General features: G+C 36.0%; 1 protein-coding gene and 1 pseudogene across 1 annotated transcript in view; both read left to right on the top strand.

The window, feature by feature from the left end:
• The window catches only part of LOC108534770 (ATP-dependent RNA helicase DDX50-like), a 5,778-nt pseudogene extending 3,795 nt beyond the window's left edge, over nucleotides 1-1,983 (top strand).
• GPR149 (G protein-coupled receptor 149) overlaps nucleotides 1-18,992 on the top strand; it is a 103,351-nt gene extending 84,359 nt beyond the window's left edge. Inside the window, exon 4 of the mRNA XM_017880265.1 lies at nucleotides 18,393-18,992. Within this exon, the coding sequence (XP_017735754.1) occupies nucleotides 18,393-18,965 (573 nt within the window). The 3' untranslated portion in view covers nucleotides 18,966-18,992. The remainder of the gene's footprint in view (nucleotides 1-18,392) is intronic.
• The last annotated feature ends 1,625 nt before the right edge of the window (nucleotides 18,993-20,617 follow it).

The following is a 20,617-nucleotide window of genomic DNA, read 5'->3' as shown; positions in this document are numbered from 1 at the left end:
ATCTCATTGTTCAGTTCCCACCTATGAGTGAGATCATGCGGTGTTTGGTTTTCTCTTCTTGTGATAGTTTGCTAAGAATGATGGTTTCCAGCTGCATCCATGTCCCTACAAAGGACGCAAGAAACAATTTTTAAAAAGCTGCTCACCAAAGGTACTTGTTTTGGCTCCAACTAGGGAACTGGCAAACCAAGTAGCCAAAGACTTCAAAGATAAAACTAGGAAACTCAGCGTGGCGTGTTTTTATGGTGGAACACTATATCAAAGCCCAATTAATCATATGCAAAATGGTATTGACATCTTGGTTGGAACCCCTGGTCATATCAAAAACCGTCTGCAGAGTGGCTGATTGGATCTTTCTAAACTGCACCATGTTATGCTTGATGAAGTGGATCAAATGTTAGATTTAGGTTTTGATGAGCAAGTTGAATATATGATTCACGAATCCTACAAAACTGATTCTGAAGACAATCCTCAGACTTCACTTTTCTCTGCAACTTGCCCACAGTGGGTATACAAAGTTGCAAAAAAAATTACATGAAATCCAGATATGAACAGGTTGGCCTTGTTGGAAAAATGACTCAAAAGGCTGCAACTACTGTGGAACGCTTGGTCATTCAGTGTCATTGGTCTCAGAGGCCAGCAGTTACTGGAGATGTCCTTCAAGTCTACAGTGGGTCTGAGGGGAGGGCTATTATTTTCTGTGAGAACAAGAAGAATGTAACTGAAATGGTCATGAATCCACATATAAAACAGAATGCCCAGTGTCTACATGGGGATATTGCACAGTCACAAAGAGAAATTACACGAAAAGACTTCAGAGAAGATAGTTTTAAAGTTTTGGTGGCAACCAATGTGGCTACCCATAGTTTGCACATTCCTGAAGTAGACCTGGTGATTCAACATTCTCCTCCTCAGTATATTGAGTCCTATATCCATCGCTCTGGATGCACAGGTAGAGCTAGACAGGGATTTGTGTATGTTTTCATTAACCAAGAGGAAAAGGTCGACTAAGATATGTGGAACAAAAAGCAGCAATTACTTTTAAACGTGTAGGTGTTCCTTCTACAGTGGGTTTGGTTAAATCTAAAAGCATGGATACCATCAGGTTTCTGACTTCGGTTTCTTATGCTGATGTTGATTTTTTCTGACCATCAGCTCAGGGACTGATAGAAGAGAAAGGGGTGCGGGTGCGGTGGCTCATGCCTGTAATCCCAGCACGTTGGGAGGCTGAGGTGGGCAGACCACGAGGTCAGGAGATAGAGATCATCCTGGCTAACACGGTGAAACCCCGTCTCTACTAAAAATACAAAAAATTAGCCAGGCGTGGTGGCGGGCGCCTGTAGTCCCAGCTACTTGGGAGGCTGAGGCAGGAGAACGGCGTGAACTCGGGAGGCGGAGCTTGCACTGAGCCGAGATCGGGCCACTGCACTCCAGCCTGGATGACAGAGCAAGGGTCAGTGGATGCATTGGCTACAACTTTAGCCCACATTTCCGGTGCATCAAGCTTTGAACCACGATCTTTGATCGCTCCTGAAGACCATGACTCTGGAAAGCCTAGAGGAAATACAGGATATCACCTGTGCCTGGAAAGAACTTAACAGAAAGCTGAGTAGTAATGCAGTGTCTCGAATTACCAGCATGTGCCTCCTGAAAGGAAATATGGGTGTTTGCTTTGATGTTTCTACAACTGAGTCAGAAAGGTTACAGGCAGAGTGGCATGATTCCAATTGGATACTCTCAGTGCCAGGCAAATTACCTGAAACTGAAGAATATTATGATGGAAACAACTCTAATCCCAGACAGAGGAGTGACTGGTCAAGTGGCTGGTCGGGTAGGTCAGGCAGATCAGGTGGTCGATCTGGTGGCCGGTCAGGTAGACAGAGTCGACAAGGGAGTCACTCAGGAAGCTGACAAGATGGTAGAAGAGGAAGTGGGAATAGAAATGGATCAACAAGTGAGGGTCACAAATGGAGTTTTGACTGAGTATTTGATAGTTAATCTGCCAATATCAGCTTGCCTATTTCTGCCTAGTTATGTACATTATCCACCAAAAATTAGCCCGTGATAGTTGAGGTATGTGTCTGCTATTTTCAAAGAAGTTGGTCGTATTTTTTTTTTAAAGTATTTCCACAAAGAATGGTTGTAAACAAATCTACTTATCCCAGTTATACCTTGATTAAGAAACCTTTTATTGTCTCTTAGAAAAAATTAGGGAATATTAGATTAAAACATTTGAAAAGATAAGATTTGTTTTTCCATTTTATGCAGCTATAAAGTTGGGTTTTGAGGTGTTTCTATTATTCCTTCAACTGAAATTATCTCCCTCTACTTCTCCAAATTGTGTGAACCCTATAAAATAACAAAATTTATTTATCCATTAAATTATTTATCCCTATAATTTTAGGACTGTAAGGAGCCAGAGTGTCTGTCTTTTGCTATTCAGAGGGTGGTTCCTACACCAGCAGCTTCAGCATCATTTGAAAACTTTTAGTAAGTGCAGAATCTTAGGTTCAACCATAGACCCCCTGAATCAAAATTTGCATTTGCACAAAACAAGTTTTTAATTTAATGAAATCCAGTTTATCAAATATCCTTTTATGGATCATGCTTTTTGTGTCAAGTCTAATAACTCCTTCCTAGCCTTAGATCTCAAAGATTTGCTCCTATATTTTTCAAATAAAAATTTTAGTTTTACATTTTACATTTAAGTTTACAATTCATTTTGAGTTAATTTTTAAATAAACTATGAAACAGTTGTAGCTTATTTTATTTTATTTTTTGCATGTGGATGACTAATTGCCCTACCACTGTTAGTTGAAAAGGCTAACTTTCCTCCATTGAATTGTTTTTGTACCTTTGTAAAAAGGCAGTTGGGTTTTGAGTGAGTCTACATTTGGATTCTCTATTCTGTTCCAGTTTTTTATGTCCCTATCCCTCTAGCAACAACACAATTTTGATTATTGTAGTTTTATTGAAATTAGATATCCTGATTCCTCCCACTATACAGTCAACTCTCCATATCTGTGGGTTCCTATATATGAATTCAGCCAACTTTGAATCAAAAATATTCAAATACAAAATTGTGCCTGAACTAAACACATACAGACATTTTTTCTTGTCAGTATTACCTGAACAATATAGTAAACAGCTATTGACATAGCATTTGCATGATATTAGGTATTATAAGTAATCTAGAGATGATTTTAAAGTATATGGGAGGAGGTACACAGATTATATACAAATACTATGCCATTTTATATAAGGGACTTGAGCATCTGAAGATTTTTGCTATCCACAGGAGGTCCTGGAACCAATCCCCCACAGATACCAAAGATCAACTGTATTTATTTTTTCAAAATAATTTTAGTTATTCTGGTTCATGTACCTTTTCATTTTAATTTTAGAATGATGTTGTCTATAACTGCAAAAATATATTGCTAGGATTTTGATAGGAATTATATTAAATGTATAGATCTGTTTCTACAGAATAGATATCTTTACTGTCAAATCTTCCAGTCCATGAGCACAATATGCCTCTTCATTTATTCCGATTGTCAATTAAAGTGTCATGTAGTTTCCAGTATATTAGTCCTATACATGTTTCATAAGATTTGCACCTAAATATTTAACCTTTTTAGCAATTGTAAATGGTACTGCATTTTCTATTTTAATATCCATGTGTTCATTGCTAGTACATAGAAGTACAGATGATTTTGTACATGTATCTTATATCCTGTGACCTTGCTTAGCTCAATCATTAGCTTAAGGATTTTTTATCCATTCCTTGGGATTTTCTACATAAATCAATCATGTCATCCACAAGTTGCAACAGTTTCATTTCTTCCTTTCTGGTCTGTACAATTTTTGCTTCCTTTTCTTTTCTTTTCTTTTCTTTTCTTTTCTTTTCTTTTCTTTTTATTTTATTTTTGAGACAGGGTTTCACTCTGTCACTGAGGCTGAGTGCAGTGGCATGATTATGGCTCACTGCAGCCTCAAACCCCCAGGATCAAGTGATCCTCCCACCTCAGCCTCCTCAGTAGCTGGGATTACAGTCACGCACCACCATGCCTAGCTAAATGTTTTTATTTTTTGTACAGAGAGAGGTGGAGGCTACAGTGAGCTGTGAGCATAGCACTGCATTCAGCCTGGGTGACAGCACAAAACCCTATCTCAAATAAGTAAATAAATAAATATTGACACAGCCTTGAATTTCTGAAAGAAACCCTGCCTGATTATTGTACTTAATTCTTTTTATAGTTTGCTGAATTCTATTTGCTAATATTTATTAAGGATGCTTGCATCTATATTCATGAGTGATACTATTCTATAGTTTTATTTTTTGTACTGTCTGTAGAGTTTTATTATTAGGGTAAAACTAGGTTTATAAAATGAATCAAGAAGTATTCATTCATCTTACATTTTCTGTAAGAGATTGTGTAGAATTTATATTAATACTTACTTAAATATTTAGTAGATTTCTCCAGAGAAAATACATGAGCCCAGAGAGATTTCTTTTTGAAGGTTTTTAAACTGCGAGTTTAATTATCTTAATGGTTACAGGGATATTCAAATTATCTATTTTGCATTAGGCACATTGTAGTAGTTTGTGTTTTTCAAGGAATCAATCTATTTCATGTAAGTTGTCAAACTTAAATGTGTAAAGGTGTTTGTAGTATTCCCTTATGATACTTTCGATGGCTGCAGAGTCTGCAGTGATATCCTGTTTCATTCCTAATACCGGTAATCTGTGTCTTCTCTTTGTCACTGCTGCTAGAGATTTTTCAATTTTATTGATCTGTTAAAAAAATAACTTTGTTTCATTAATTTCCTCTTTGTTTTTCTGTTTTCAATGTCATTGATTTCAGCTTTTATGTGTTTCCTCCTTTATATTTGCTTTCAGTTTATTTTGCCCTTCCTCTTCTAGATTATCAAGGTGGGAGCCTAGACTATTGGTTTAAGACTATTCCTCTTTTCTAATGTATGCATTTAGTGCTTTAAATTTCTCTCTCAGATCTTCCCTAGCACAAATTTCAACAGGTTGCATTTTCATTTTCATTCACTTTTTTTTATTATTTCCCTCAAGACTCCGTTTTTAACTCTTAGATGATTTAGAAGTGTTTAGTTTCCAAGAGCTTGGAGATTGTCTTGCTATCTTTCTGCTATTTATTTCTACCTTATTTCTGTTGTGGTCAGAGAACATACTGTTTAATTGTGTTTCTTTTAAATTCCTTGGGGTTTGTTTTATGACCTAGATATGGTCTATCTCAGTGTATGGTTCATGGGCACTTGAAAATAATGTGTATTCTGTTGTTGTTGGATGGAGTGTCCTATAAATAAACATTTTCTAGCCATAACATTTTCTACAAACGTTGATTAGATTTTATTGATTAATGGTGCTCTTCTACACTCTTGCTGATTTCTTTCTAGTTATCCTATGAATTGTTGAGAGAGAGGTGTTGAAGTCTCCAACTTATTTGTAAATTTGACTATTTCTCCTTTCAGTTCTATCAGTTTCGCTTTATATATTTAACAGTTCTGTTGCTTGCTCTATACATATTTAGGATTGCTATGTCTTCTAAGTGGATTGATCACTTTATTATCATATAGTAATTTTCCCTGTCTCTGATAACTTTATTTGGTCAGAAGTCTATTTTATCTGGTATTAATATAGCCACTCTTGTTTTTCCTTTGATTGATAAATCTTCTTTCTTGCATGATAAATCTTCTTTTTTTACTTTCAACTTGCTTATATTATATTTGAAATGAATTTCTTATAGACAATATATAATTGATTTGTGTTTTTAATCCATTCTGCCAATGTCTGGCTTTTAATTGGTTTATTTAGACCATAAGAATAAACTGCCGCAGAGGAATCTGCTGTCTAATTCGGAGATAAAGATTGTAGAAATCATGTTTCATTATCTACCTCTTCCTAGTCTCAACTATTGGCACTAGACACTAGGATTAGAAACCTTAAAAACATCTTAGATTCCTCTCTCTTACTCACCTTCCAATAATAACTAACATTTATGGAGCACTCACTATGTATGAGGCACTCCCCTAATCATTTCACGTGCATTAACTCATTTAATTTTTATATTTTGCAAATGAGACAACTGAGGCTTAGAGAGGGAAGGATTACAGAGATAGTGACTCAGGTGTATGCGACTCCACAGCAGTACTTCCCCACGAGCCTCCCCAGCCTCAATAGTTTTGCCTTTGCAATACTTCTATAGTCCATCCCATGTTCGCCATTTTTGCTACCTATGGAAGTTCAGATCTTGTTTTTGCTCTCCATGTATGATTCTAAAAACCTTCTATTGGCACTCCCTTCCACCACACTCTCCTTTCTCCAATTCATCTTAGACCCTCAGTGGCATCATGGAAAGGATTTGGAATGTGAGTTGAATTTAGATCACAGTTAAAACTTTACTTTCCTGTATTACCTGGGCAAGTTAGTTAACCTCTTCATATTTAAATTTATTTGTCTGCAAAATGTAAATAATTTTACCACCCACGTGATAATATTATATATTTCACCTGTAGTAGATTTCACATGCAATATGATTTGGCAGTGTCCCCACCCAAATCTCATCTTGAACTGTAGTTCCCATAATCCCCACATGTCATGGGAGGAACACGGTAGGAGGTAATTGAATCATGGGGACAGTTACCCCCATGCTGCTGTTCTCGTGACAGTGAGTGGATTCTCATGAGATCTGATGATTTTTATAAGGGGCTTTTCCCCTTTGTGCTCAGCACTCCTTGCTGCCACCATGTGAAGAGGGATGTGCTTGCATCTTCTTCCACCATGATTGCAAGTTTCCTGAGGCCTCCCCAGTCACGCTGAACTGTGAGTCAATCAAATCTCTTTCCTTTATAAATTACCTAGCCTCAGGTGTGTCTTTATTAGCAGCATGAGAACCAACTAATACAATATGTAAAATGCCAAGTGCAGTGACAGCACATACTAGACACTTAATATATATTCATTACCCTCCCTTATTACCTCCCTATGACTCAGTTATATCATCTACGAGTTCAAGATAATTAATCTTTCTATTTTATAAGGTTGTTGTATATATTAAATAAGAAAGTACATAAAAACTGCTTAGCAAGAAGGTTGATATATGGCTGTTATTCAGCAGGATCAGTAAATATTTTGGGGAATGGATATCAATCCTAAAAATCTGTTACTCAGTTGTTAGAGTTTTCATCTTTAAAAAGAACAAGCTGGCCGGACGCTGTGGCTTCAAGGTGGGCAGATTACCTGAGGTCAGGAGTTCAAGACCAGCCTGATAAACATAATAAAACCCTGTCTCTACTGAAAATACAAAAATTTAGCCAGGCATGGTGGGGTACACCTGTAATACCAGCTACTTGTGAGGCTGAGGCATGAGAATCACTTGAAGGAGGTGGAGATTGCAGTGAGCCAAGATCATGCCACTCACTCCAGCCTAGGTGACAAAGTGACACTCTATCTCAAAAAAAGGAAAGTAAAAAGAAAAAGAGAAGAAAAGAAAAACCTTAATTTGTAACTTGAAGGCCTTTGAGGATTAAATGTGAAATGTGTTAAAATTCTTAGCACTTTTCATGCCTCTTATAGACCCTTGATGAAGGCCCTCATTTTCTTGCCCTTGTTCTCTCTTTCCTTGAGGAATTCATGTGTTTTCTCTAATTTGTGTTCATTAAACATTTAAATGAAAATGACAGAATGACACAAGGTATATTCTGCGAGTTGAATATGTGAAAACAGTAACCACATAGTTTCGCATATTGAATAAAAAATAAATTCCAAAAAGTAAATTATTAAAAATCTACTTTTGTTTTTCTCACAAAGTTCTTGTTCTTCATGCTATTTTTTTTTCCCTCTCAATGTCCCTATCTCTACTAACCATCTTAAATGGTCGTGTTCCACTTTAATTCCTCAATGTCTATACTTTAAGAGGCCTAAAGTCACCCAAGTCACCTAACAATCATCTATATGAGTTTAATTGAGATTAAAATTGTCAGTCATTTGGGTTACTCATGTGTTAGTGACAGAATTCTACCTTGCAGGACAGAAAACCTACAGCTGACTCTTAGCTACAGCAGATTTCTTTTAAAATAACAACATGATACAAATAATAGAAAGAGTACTTAACTGAGAGTTAAGAAAACTGAGTCCTGATGCCAGTCCTGATACGACGTATGTGACCCTGGGCAAGTGTTTGATCTCTCTGGCTATGAGTTCTTGTTTCATAAAATAAGAAATTTAAATGCCATAGTTTCTGCTAAGTGCCATGATCCTAGGTGCTATATTATGTCTTTCTAAAACTGGAATGATTCAGATTATCAACAGACTACTTCACCTTCTTAGGAAATAAATTTGCAGCAACTCTTTTTATATTAAAATTTCACCCTGAATTCACCCGGAGGCTCATAGTGAAGAAATCAAAACATTCGATGTGCCCAAGGTCAGTAAGTCTGAATCAATTATCACAGGAGATTATGGGTGCTAATGTGTTTACATGGCATGCTCTCTTCTCCTGGAGCCTTTGTGTGGCTTAAAGACTGCTCATTATTACCAAATAAAAAAGCTCCTTGCCACCTACACTCAAGAATATAGCAATAATGGATTATCATTATTCCTGACAGCATATGCTAATTCATAGACTTTTAAATGAAAAGAAAGTAGAGACTACAAAATGAATCGTTCTATGCTCTCTGAATCTATCATTCTTTGTCATGCAGTAACTTTCACATACAATTCAGTGCCATAATATTTTATTTTGATAAAAACAATCTGTTCTAATATGACCTTCTGATGTACTTGTAACTATCATCATTTATTATCTAGGGCTGTTTAAATATAAATGTTAAACAGCAATATTTTAAAAGATGATCCTATTTTTGTGCGAAAAGTTAAAATATGGAATCTGGAAAGGAGATAAGGTCAGTTTTGCCAATTTATGCACACTTTTGTTTATCCATTCTACAGATATTTTTGAGGGCCTGTCATATGCCAGACACTGTTATAGGTAGCAGAGAAGATAAAGATCAACAAGGGAATGTTTGCTTCCTTTGAAGAGATTACATTATATGTGGATTTGACAGAAATGGCCACATAGCTCCAGTGTCCAGAAAAAGATGGTCTGTTGTAGGACTTTTAAAAATAAGTTTTTTTCCAAATGTATTTTTGTACATGTTTGCATACAAGATTGAATTAGTTTCCTAGGGCTGCCGTAACAAATTATCACAAATTAAGATGGTTGAAAACAACAAAAATGTGTTGTCCCACATTTCTAGAGACCAGAAGTCTGAAATAGGGTGTCATGAAGACCATGCTCCCTCTGAAAGCTCTTGGGGAGGATCCTTTTTTGCCTCTCCCTAGTTTCTGGTGGCTCCAGCAATCCTTGATGTTCCTTGGCTGGTGACAGCAGAACTCCAATTGTTATCTGCATCTTCACGTGACTGTCTTACCCCAGGTACATCTGCGTCCAAATTTCCCTCTTCTTATACAGATAAGAGTCACTGGATAAGGCCCATCCTCATTCAGTATGACCTCATACAACTTGCTTACACCTGCAAAAACCCTATTTCCAAATAAGGCCATATTCACAGTTTACAGAGGGACACGAATTTGGAAGGGGATGCTATTCAACCCATTACAAACATGAACATAAACCAATATTAACAGTTTTTGTATCATATTCTACTTCTTTCAATTAATGTTCATTTTCTGTTAAGATACTATTGCCTTTTACTTTTGAAGTCTCTTTTTGAAACTGTCCTTAAACTTTCTGAATGATTTTTAAATTTGTTGGCTACATTGTGGTTTGTGACTCAAGTTGTATAGTATTTCCTTGTTTGTTGTTATTGTTTCCTGAGATGAGGCTCTTTATTTGAACTTTACATTGACGGCTTGTTGGACTCAAATGTTTATAACAGTTTTCCAGTAAAATTAGTGAGGATAATCTGACTTATTACAGACACTGGACACTTTGAGAGTGTTATACATATTTGTCTTACTAGAACCGTAGGATTATTTTAATCACTTTTCCTTTTAGATAATTTTAAAATATTTCTCTCCTGTCATAAGTGCCATTCTCTACATTTTTTCTTTTTCTTTGTTTTCTTTTTTAAATGTGAATGGGAAATTAGCTATACCCCAACTGAGACTCTCATTCTAGTCAACCAAACCATTAGGGCAAATTTTTGAAATAATGCCCTCTACCTAGCTTGTCTCTTGTCTCTTAATCTAAAAATAGAACAAACCCTAATACATATTCCAGATGATGAACCCTGTGGCTAACTACTAGCATCCAGCATCGGCAACACACTCAGTACCCTACCCCTACATCCTGGATGCCTTTCTAGCAATATTTTGTAATCCCTGCCTCCTTCACTACCTAATAAACTTCCTTGATCAAGAGTAATCATGATCATAAGAAAATAATTTAGAAATATAGAAATACTGAAAGCGAAATGCCAAGCCACTCTTCACTCCCAGAGGAAACAATTCTTGGTGTGTAGCCTTGCAAACTTTTTTCTATGCCTGTCATATATAGGTATGCTTCTATGTCTGTGAATCTATTTTCATTCCTATACATGTTTAATTTTCTGGGCTGATTTCTCATGATTATTTTTAACAAGAAAACTAGATCATACTGTACAGATTGTTTTGCAATTTGCTTGCTTTTATATCTTAAAATGTATGGAAATTATTTTACCCAGGTAGAACTTACAGCCTTCCCTCAGCTGTTCAAGATAGCTTTTCAGGACATAACTGTATCACAATTTATTTAACTATTTTCTAAATGTAGACCTTTAGACTCTTTCTAATTTGGGGCTTACAAAAGTGCTGAAATAAACTAACATTATGATGTTCTGGTATTTGGAGGAACCAACTCACAGATATAGGGTCAATGGTAAGCATATGTAATTTTTATTTTATAGTCAAATATAATCAAAATGTACTCTAAAGATGGATCAATCTCTTTATTTCTGCTGGGGTTTTTTTCTGTTTATCTTTTATGGAGGGCATCCTGAAAAGCTAAAATGACCATTGTTTTTACTTACTTTTAAAATTATTTGTAAGGCTGGGCACAGTGGCCACGGCTGTAATCCTAGCACACTGGGAGACTGAGGAGGATGAATCACCTGAGGTCAGGAGTTCAAGACCAGCCTGGCCAACATGGCAAAACGCTATCTCTTCTAAAAATACAAAAATTAGCCGGTACTGGTGGGACACCCCTGTAATCCCAGCTACTTGAGAGGCTGAGGCACAAGAATCACTTGAACTCGGGAGGTGGAGGTTTCAGTGATCTGAGATCACATGTACCACTGCACTCCAGCCTGGGTAACAGAGTGAGACACTGTCTCAATAAAAAATAAAATAAAATAAAATAAAATAATTGGTAAAATTGCACATATTTTATGTGTTTACTCTCCATTTTCTTTAATTGTTTTGCCCACTTCCCTTTTCCATTTTTCTGCTAGACTGTTTATCTTACTGATTTAGAATAATTCTCCATAGCATCACTATTCAACTTTGTTCTATATAGATTACAAATATATTCTTCTAGGTTGCCTTTAGTCTTTCACTTTTGTTTATAGTATATATTTCTATGTAGACATTTTAAAGTTTTTTGCAATCAAATCTGTCCATCTTTTACTTTGTGGTTTCCAGTTTTCATTCCAGATTTGGAAAGGTCTTATTCACTCAGTACTTTAATTATTTAAGAAGAATTGTTTTAAATGTTTGCATGTAACATCAGAAAGCTACCTAACTTAATGTTGTAATGGATAATGAATAATATGTAAAAAGTTTATTTAAATAACTTATTCTGTTTTTTGTTTGTTTCTTTTTAAAATACAATTACCCTGCTTATTTTGAAATACCATCTTCAGCGTATACTATATCTACTTTCTTGGCTGTATGTTTTCCTTCATGGATTTACCAAATCTTGCGATGAATACCCTGTATTAATTGCTGTAGCTACATATTATACTTGGGAATCCACCTTATTGTTTGTTTCCAAGTGTTCTTGGTTATCTGCAAGCATTTACTCCTGAAATTATATCTTAAGAGAAACTTCTAAAACAAAATTTCAGTGGAACTTTTATTAATATTGTATTAAATCAATAAATTAAAAGAAAACTGCCATGGTCGCGAGAAAGTTTTCTCATGCAGAAACATTATTCTTTCTCTCTTATTCAAGACTTCTTTTATTATTGCTGTTTTTCTTCATAAAGTCTCACATACTTCTATAGTATTGTTGCTATTTTGGATGGTACCTTTTAAAAATTATTTTTTGACTGGCAATAACTATTGATTTCTTAATATTTTTTACCTAAAATTCAGCCACCTTGCTAAACTCCCTAATATATTTAGATTACTTCTTTAGAATTTCCTAGGAAGATAATATTTTCATCCATAAATTACAATAATGTTGTCTCTTCCTACTCATTATATATATGTCTTATTTTTTTCTTGACTTTTTGCACAGCTAGGACCTCTAGAACAATGTTAGACAATAATGTGGATATTATCTATAAAAATTGAGCCCTGCTCTGGGAAGAATTCTCAAGTCTTCTTTTTTCTCACCCCACCTACGTTAGGCACCCCATTCCATTGTCTCATAATACCCCAGCCTGGGTCTATTTTAGCATCAAACACATGGACATGCAATTGTTCATGAGCTTGAGCATTTCTGTATTATATGGGCTCTTAAGGTATCAAAGTCTCATTGTTGCATTGCTATGGACTTACCTGCTAACCCAGTTCTTACTACATAACAGTGGTTCAATTAGTTTTTTCTCTTAGCTTTTTTTTTTTTTTTTTTTTTTGAGATGGAGTCCTGCTCTGTCGCCCAGGCTGGAGTGCAGTGGCGCGATCTCGGCTCACTGCAAGCTCCGCCTCCCGGGTTCACGCCATTCTCCTGCCTCAGCCTCCCGAGTAGCTGGGACTACAGGCGCCCGCCACCATACGCCGCTAATTTTTGCAATTTTAGTAGAGATGGGGTTTCACCGTGTTAGCCAGACTGGTCTCCAACTCCTGATGTCAGGTGATCCGCCCACCTCGGCCTCCCAATCTCTTAGCTTTTAACTCTAATAGTCTTCACCCCACATTCCTAAGAGAGATGGAAGATTCTGTCAGCTTCCTCCTTGTATCATACAGATATTACTTCTTTTCAGTTTTACTTCTCTTTCAGTTCAAGCTCCTATTTTCTCTTACCTAGAGAAATGTTTCTCTAACTTAAATAATATACTAGTCTCTTACAAAGGAAAAAACTTTATGAATCTTGCTGTCAAATCAAATGTTTGTGATTTTGCTTAAAGATATACAAATAAAATTGGTGTAAACTTCTTACACTTACAGTTCTTATACAAATCTAAAACCAAACCAAATTTTTACATTTACTACTTTCAAAACTAGCATAACTAAAATGACCAAATTAAAGTCAGTACTGTTTTGCCAAAACTAACCTATCAATTTTGAATTAATAATATAAAGATGTACACTTAGATCTGTTTCTATATAATCTGTCTCTGTATTTTTCCCTCATTTTTTAGTTGTGGTAAAATACACATGAAATTTACTATCTTAACTATTTTTGTTGTTGTTTTTTTTTGAGACAGAGTCTCACCCTGTAGCCCAGGTTGGAGTGCAATGGCATGATCTCGGCTCACTGCAACCTCTGTCTCCCAGGTTCAAGCGATTCTTCTGCCTCAGCCACCCAAGTAGCTGGGATACAGGCGCGTGCCACCATGCCCAGCTAATTTTTGTATTTTTAGTAGAGACGGGATTTCACCATGTTGGTCAGTCTGGTCTCGAACTCCCAACCTCATGATCCACCCGCCTCAGCCTCCCAAAGTGCTGGGATTACAGGCGTAAGCAACCGTGCCCGGCCGTTATCTTAACTGTTTGTAGGGGTAGAGTGCAGTGGTATTAAGTACATTTATATTGCTGTGCAACTATCACCACCATTCATCTCCAGAACTCTTTTCCTCTTGCAAAGCAGAAACTCTACTCATTAAACAATCACTCTCCATTCCTTCTTCCCTCCAGCCCCTGGAAACCATCATTCTACTTTCTGTCTTTATATTTTGACTACTCTAAGTACCTCATGTAACTGTAATCATACAGTATTTGTCTTTTGGTGACTAGCTTATTTCACTTAGCGTTAATATCTTCAAGTTTCTATGTTGTGGCATATGTCCAAATTTTCTTTCTTATTAAGGAGAATAATATTCCATTTTGTATATACTATATATTAATATTATATACATGATATATAACATATAATTAATTAATAACATTTATATTAATGCATTATTATATAATAAATAATTATATATGCTATATATATATATACCATATTTTGCTATCCATTTATTCATCAATGGATATGGGTTGCTTTCATATTTTGCCTATTACAAATAATGCTGCTATTAACAAATATCTCTTTGAGACCCTATTTTCAATTCTTTTGAGTATCTGCCCAGAACTGGAATTCCTGGATCACTTGGTAATTCTATTTTTTAATTTTTTGAGAAAATGCCATACTATTTTCCATATCAACTGTACCATTTCACATTCCCACCAAAAGTGTCCACATGTTCCAATTTCTCTACATCCTTAACAACACTTATTTTCTATTTTGATGGTAGCCATCCTAATGGGTGTGAGGTGGTATCTCATTATAGTTTTGACTTACATTTGTCTAATGATTAGTGATGCTGAGCATCTTTTTATGTGCTTCTCAGCTTTTTGCATATTTTCTTTTGAGAAATGTCTATTCAAGTTTCTTGGCCATTTTTTAATTATGTTGTTTATTTTTTGTTGTTGTTGTCTGTGGTTTTACCTCTATAACTCTCAAATAAACACTACTCATTTGAATATGAATGTTTCACGAAATGATTTTAGTAACTCAAGACTTTGTGTGCTCTTTCAGAAAAATCAGACTTCATATATAGCCAAACTCTGGCACTATGCATTTCTCAAATGCCAATTTTAATGAGCTGTCATTTGATAACTCAGTAAAGCTTGTTCGTTCATTTCAAGGTAAGGTTAGCATGGGGAAGTTATTGAAATCTGCGTTGTATGGATGCATAAAATCAGGTGCAGAAAAATTCTTTGTTACTTTTGCTTTTGTATCAACTACTTACCAGTGAAGCAAGTTGGCACATATAATGATATAATTATGCTGTTAAAGCTCTAGCAAAAGTTTCTTTAAGCTAGCCATGCCTATACTGCTGGGTACTGTCTAATAACTCATTTTTTTCATCACATTATTAAGTTTTAGAAATATTTTGTAAGCACCAAGTTTGGTTTTTTTTAATTCTGTAATTAATTAAAATGTCAGAAAGTTCAGCTTTCAAATTAACTATGTCTCTTAGGCTGTATTTATAATTCACATTATTAAATAATAATATTATTCTTAAATTTCTAATTCACATTATTGAATGTTATTATTAAATGACAGTCAAATTTTCTGAATGAATAATGTTTCAGTCAATTTTTATTCAGAAAAAAACAGAAGTTTCAGTCTTTGATAACAAAAATGTTTTCTCAGGATGGAAAGTTTTCAGTATAACCCTTTAACTGGTGATTTATCACTCAGAAAGCAAGGTTTTAAAATTGTAAATCTTGACCGGGCATGGTGGCTCACACCTGCAATCCCATCACTTTGGGAGGCCGAGGCAGGCAGATCACAAGGTCAGGAGTTCGAGAGCAACCTGGCCAACATAGTGAAACCCTGTCTCTACTAAAAATACAAAAACTAGCTGGGTGTGGTGGCATGCATCTGTAGTCTCAGCTACTCAGGAGGCTGAGGCAGGAGAATCACTTGAACCCAGGTGGCAGAGGTTGCAGTGAGCCGAGACGGAGCCATTGCACTCCAGCCTGAGCAAGATAGACAGAGCAAGACTCTGTCTCAAAAACAAATGAACGAAAAAACCTATAAATCTTTTTTTGATTTTTAAGATCAATTTCACAGGACCCCCTCCACAATATGAAATCTCCCTACCTGCAATAGTCATTCCTTGGACCTTATAGAATTTGGTACCTATCTCTCAATTACTACATTTAGAACTAAAATTTTTATTTTGTTTCTTTACGTGACTTTCTCATCCAATCATCTGTGGGGTCTTAAGAGCTAGCATCTCCATACATCCAGTGCAACCTCAGAATCATGTACATCCTTACTTAGCAAATGTTTAATAACTGGATGTATAATAATAGGAATGAAACCTACTTTTCTTTTGCCAGAAGTTGCCACTGCTCAAATATTAATAGTCTGATGCTGTGATGAACCTGTGTGGTTCTTCTGTCTCTCTTACTTCAGCCAGCATTACACATGTAGAGTCAATGAAGTTCTTTTCCTTGGCAGATGGCTGGACTGAACATTATAGTGTAAATTTTCAAAATTTCCAAAACTTTAGAGTGCAAGACTCTACAGTTAGGTTCCTAGGTCTCCTTATGAGTAAAGAGAATTCAAGACCCCCTCACAGAGAGTAACCAGGAAAGAATGATCATATGTCTCACAGCCCACACTATATTTTTTTGTAGTCTCTCAATTCAAGAAGTAGAGCATGAAGACACCCCCAATGAAACTCATCCTCTTTAAAACTTCTTTAAATAGAAAATAATCTGAACTGTTCTCCAATAGTGAGAACCTGTCTTCCTCTAGCCACTGTTGGGTCCAGATTGAAAATGCCCATAGCAAGTAGGGTGATCAATCTCCCACTGCCCCGACTCCTGCCCATTTGTCTAAGACTGGGGGATTTCCTGGGATGCAGAAATTTCAGTGCTAAATATGGGACAGTCCCAGGAAAATTGAGAAAGCTGGTCATCCTAAGTTGGAAAAATGCCATTATCTCCCATGCCAGTTCCCCAGGTGGACAGACACATTTAGGCCAATCCAATTAGTAACTGTAGGCTTCACAGGTGGTAGGCACTTATATAAAAAGTGTCTGTGTACCTCCACCCCCCCCCCCCCTTTTTTTTTCTTTTTGGACTACAACATTTCTTTAGTTAGAGCAAGCGATCCCAAACTTTACTATGCAACAGAATCACCTAAAGGGCTTGTTAAAATACAGATTGCTTGACCCTGTACCTGGGTTGAGGCCTAATTGAGTAGGTCTGGGATAGTGCTAAAAACCTGTATTTCTGACAAGTTACCAGAAGCTGCTGCTGATGCTGAGTTGGAGACTCAGTTTTGAGAATTACTGCTCTAGAAGTTTTGCACATTATCATCTTCTGGGACTAACACATAATCAAAAATCAAAACATGTCAGTTGAAAGTATGAACACATGAATCAGCAATAAAAAGTACAGACTATTTTAAGAATCAATCTTATTTTCTACATTTCTGAAGCACCTCTCAGTGGTAAGTACAGTTTTTAAAAAATCTTAATACACAAAGCATAATAGAAAAGATTTACACTTTTAGGCAAGTTTTTGAAAGAGGTGGAATAGTATTCTTTATTATTGGGTTTACTTTAGTGACTGATTTCTCTGTGGAAAAGTAAGCACACCATAGCATAATTCTGGTGACATTTGGTTCCTCTTATGTATACTCAAACCTAACAGTTGAAATATCTTTTGTCCTTAAGTCACAGTTTCACAATTATCATTTACTCTGGCATACTAAACAGAAAAAAAAAAAGTTCATGTTGATAACACAGTCTACATTTCTTCCAACTTTTGCAAACATTTTAATGTAACTGAGTATGTATCACAAATATAAAAGCAATTTCAGGCGGGGCGCAGTGGCTCAAGCCTGTAATCCCAGCACTTTGGGAGGCCGAGACGGGCGGATCAAGAGGTCAGGAGATCCAGACCATCCTGGCTAACACGGTGAAACCCCGTCTCTACTAAAAAAATACAAAATCTAGCCGGGAGAGGTGGCGGGCGCCTGTAGTCCCAGCTACTCGGGAGGCTGAGGCAGGAGAATGGCGTAAACCCGGGAGGCGGAGCTTGCAGTGAGCTGAGATCCGGCCACTGCACTCCAGCCCAGGCGACAGAGCAAGACTCCGTCTCAAAAAAAAAAAAAAAAAAGCAATTTCAGATTGTAAATATGCATTCAATTTTATGTTCGAATTCTGCCTTTGAAAACATCTATTGCTTCCCATCAGTACACACCTTTGCCTTTAACTGGGGAGATATGCCCCTCATCTTCAAATAAATGTTCCTAACTACCCTCATTAAATGTCTGATTTGACCTAGGAGAAACTGACGTATGGTGCTTCGGTGGCAGTATTTAAATCCCATATCTATAAAATGTTTCTAGGGAAATTGATCTGAAATAGAAAACTTTTATCATTCTGATGAACAAAATGAATTTCTAAATGTCTCAACCTCAGAAACTAGCTTTCAATAATAACAATTTTGTTTTTGTCCCCAGCGTTCCGGTGGTGCCCTTGCCATTCCCTTGTGTGCATTCCAGGGGACTGTGTCTCTCCATGCACCTACAGGGAAAACTCTATCTCTTTCTACCTACGAGGTAAGCGCAGAAGGGCAAAAAATAACTCCAGCCTCTAAGAAAATAGAAGTCTATCGATCCAAAAGTGTTGGCCATGAACCAAACTCAGAAGATTCTTCATCCACATTTGCAGACACCAGTGTGAAAATACACTTAGAGGTTCTTGAAATTTGCGATAATGAAGAGGCCTTGGACACTGTGTCAATCATTAGTAACATCAGCCAGTCCTCCACACAAGTCAGATCTCCATCCCTACGTTACTCCAGGAAAGAAAACAGATTTGTTTCCTGTGATCTAGGGGAAACGGCCTCATACTCCCTCTTTTTGCCCACCAGTAATCCTGATGGTGATATCAATATCTCCATTCCAGACACCGTAGAAGCACACAGGCAGAACAGTAAAAGGCAGCATCAAGAGAGGGATGGCTATCAGGAGGAAATCCAGTTGTTAAATACAGCTTACAGAAAAAGAGAGGAAGAAAGCAAGGGTAGTTAATGGGTATTTGGTCTAACAGCAGCAAGAATGGATCTGCAACGTCAGCTGTGAAACTAACACCTTTGTTATGAGACTGATTTCCTTTTATTTGTTGGTTTACATAAGTTTTACTGATTTAATAGTTGATTTTTTGTGGGACCAACTAGAACTAGTGTAAACAATTAAGTGCATTTGATGTGTTACCTAAAGATCACACACTATGGCAATTAAAAGATTTTGCTTCTTATCTGATTTCTAAAAAATCTGTTCTAAATCAAATGTTGGCCTACTTTACTAATGTTTTTGCTTATGTTTGTCAACCTCCTAGTTAACAGAAAATTGTATAAACTCAGTGACTATACTGTTTCATGCATATGCTTCTACATATAATGTTGGCCTTTACTGCAAAGGGGTAAAAAGAGAAATTTTGGGAATGGAAGAAATGTAACAAAACTCCAAATTGTATTTGAAGGAACTTGCCTAAATTGCCTAGCAAAACAAGCTTATTACACTTACTTCTTTAGCTTTACATTCTTCTGTAAAATGAAAAATTAGCTTCCAACTGGGAAATGTACATGTTCCTAGTCTATAAATAGTTGTTTCCTTCATTTCTACCAAATACAAATTGTTTACTGTTTTTTCTTTCTTTCTTACCTATAACAGTTTTCCTTTCATCATTTCAGTATGTCAAGACCGTCCCATAAAACAAATATGTTGTGTGTTAGAGGTGGAATTAGAAGTATCTTTAACTCAAACATTATTGGAAAAAAGTTGTAATCGTATAATTGTATACTTTTTCCTAAATTCTTTTTTTAACTTGAGTGGAAATTGGGGGAAAATACTGGCAGATTCAGTTCTGAGAGGTGCATTCAAACATGGTAGGCTTCTGGATACAGCAGTCCAAAATCCTATAAGTCTAAAACAGAAGTATCTGTTTTTAAAGCTATGGATTGGGCAAACTTTCTTGAAATAGAAGTTATTCTTGAAATAGAAAAGTTTACTTCAAATATTATATCAAGTTTAGGTGCTTGTTTCTTCTCTAAAGACATGTTGTCTCAAAGAAACAACTGAACCTATTTTATTAAGTGATTGTAAGATACACATTTCAAGACAATTCTAGAAGGCATTACATTGCAAAAATGCAGGAATCACCTTGTCAGAATAATAGCAATGTGTATTTCAAAAATTATAAAGTGATTTTTCTTCAAATTGCTTTCTTCTAACCTTCCTGTAAACTTATATGGAATATATTACCTAAAAGTTTATTTTCCAAAGTTACTGAGTTGGCACTTTACATGGTCTTAGACTTTGTGCCCCTCCCCTCACTCACATACTTTATTTATTTACAGATTGAATGAATTGTATTTTAGAATGATTTATTTTTGTGTCTATTTTATTAGCTTGAATTAGAATTCAAAATTGCTTGACATGGGCTTTCAGAATGTTTCATCTTCAGAGGGTGTTTTGTTGCCACAAGGACAAGTCATTTTCAAAATAATTATCTCAATGGACTTTCTCGATCTTTAACTTCTCATTATCTAGTTGTCTAAATTTGGGAAACATATGTATTACCATTAATAATGTTTGTAAACCAAGCCTCAAATAATGTGTAACATATGAATTCAAAGTCAAATGTGTTCTCATTACAAATATATTTTATTTTAAAAGACTAT

This window comes from Rhinopithecus bieti, unplaced genomic scaffold, assembly GCF_001698545.2.
Source record: "Rhinopithecus bieti isolate Rb0 unplaced genomic scaffold, ASM169854v2 scaffold_12013, whole genome shotgun sequence".
Taxonomy (NCBI): domain Eukaryota; kingdom Metazoa; phylum Chordata; class Mammalia; order Primates; family Cercopithecidae; genus Rhinopithecus; species Rhinopithecus bieti.
This window is presented reverse-complemented; position numbering and strand designations above follow the sequence as displayed.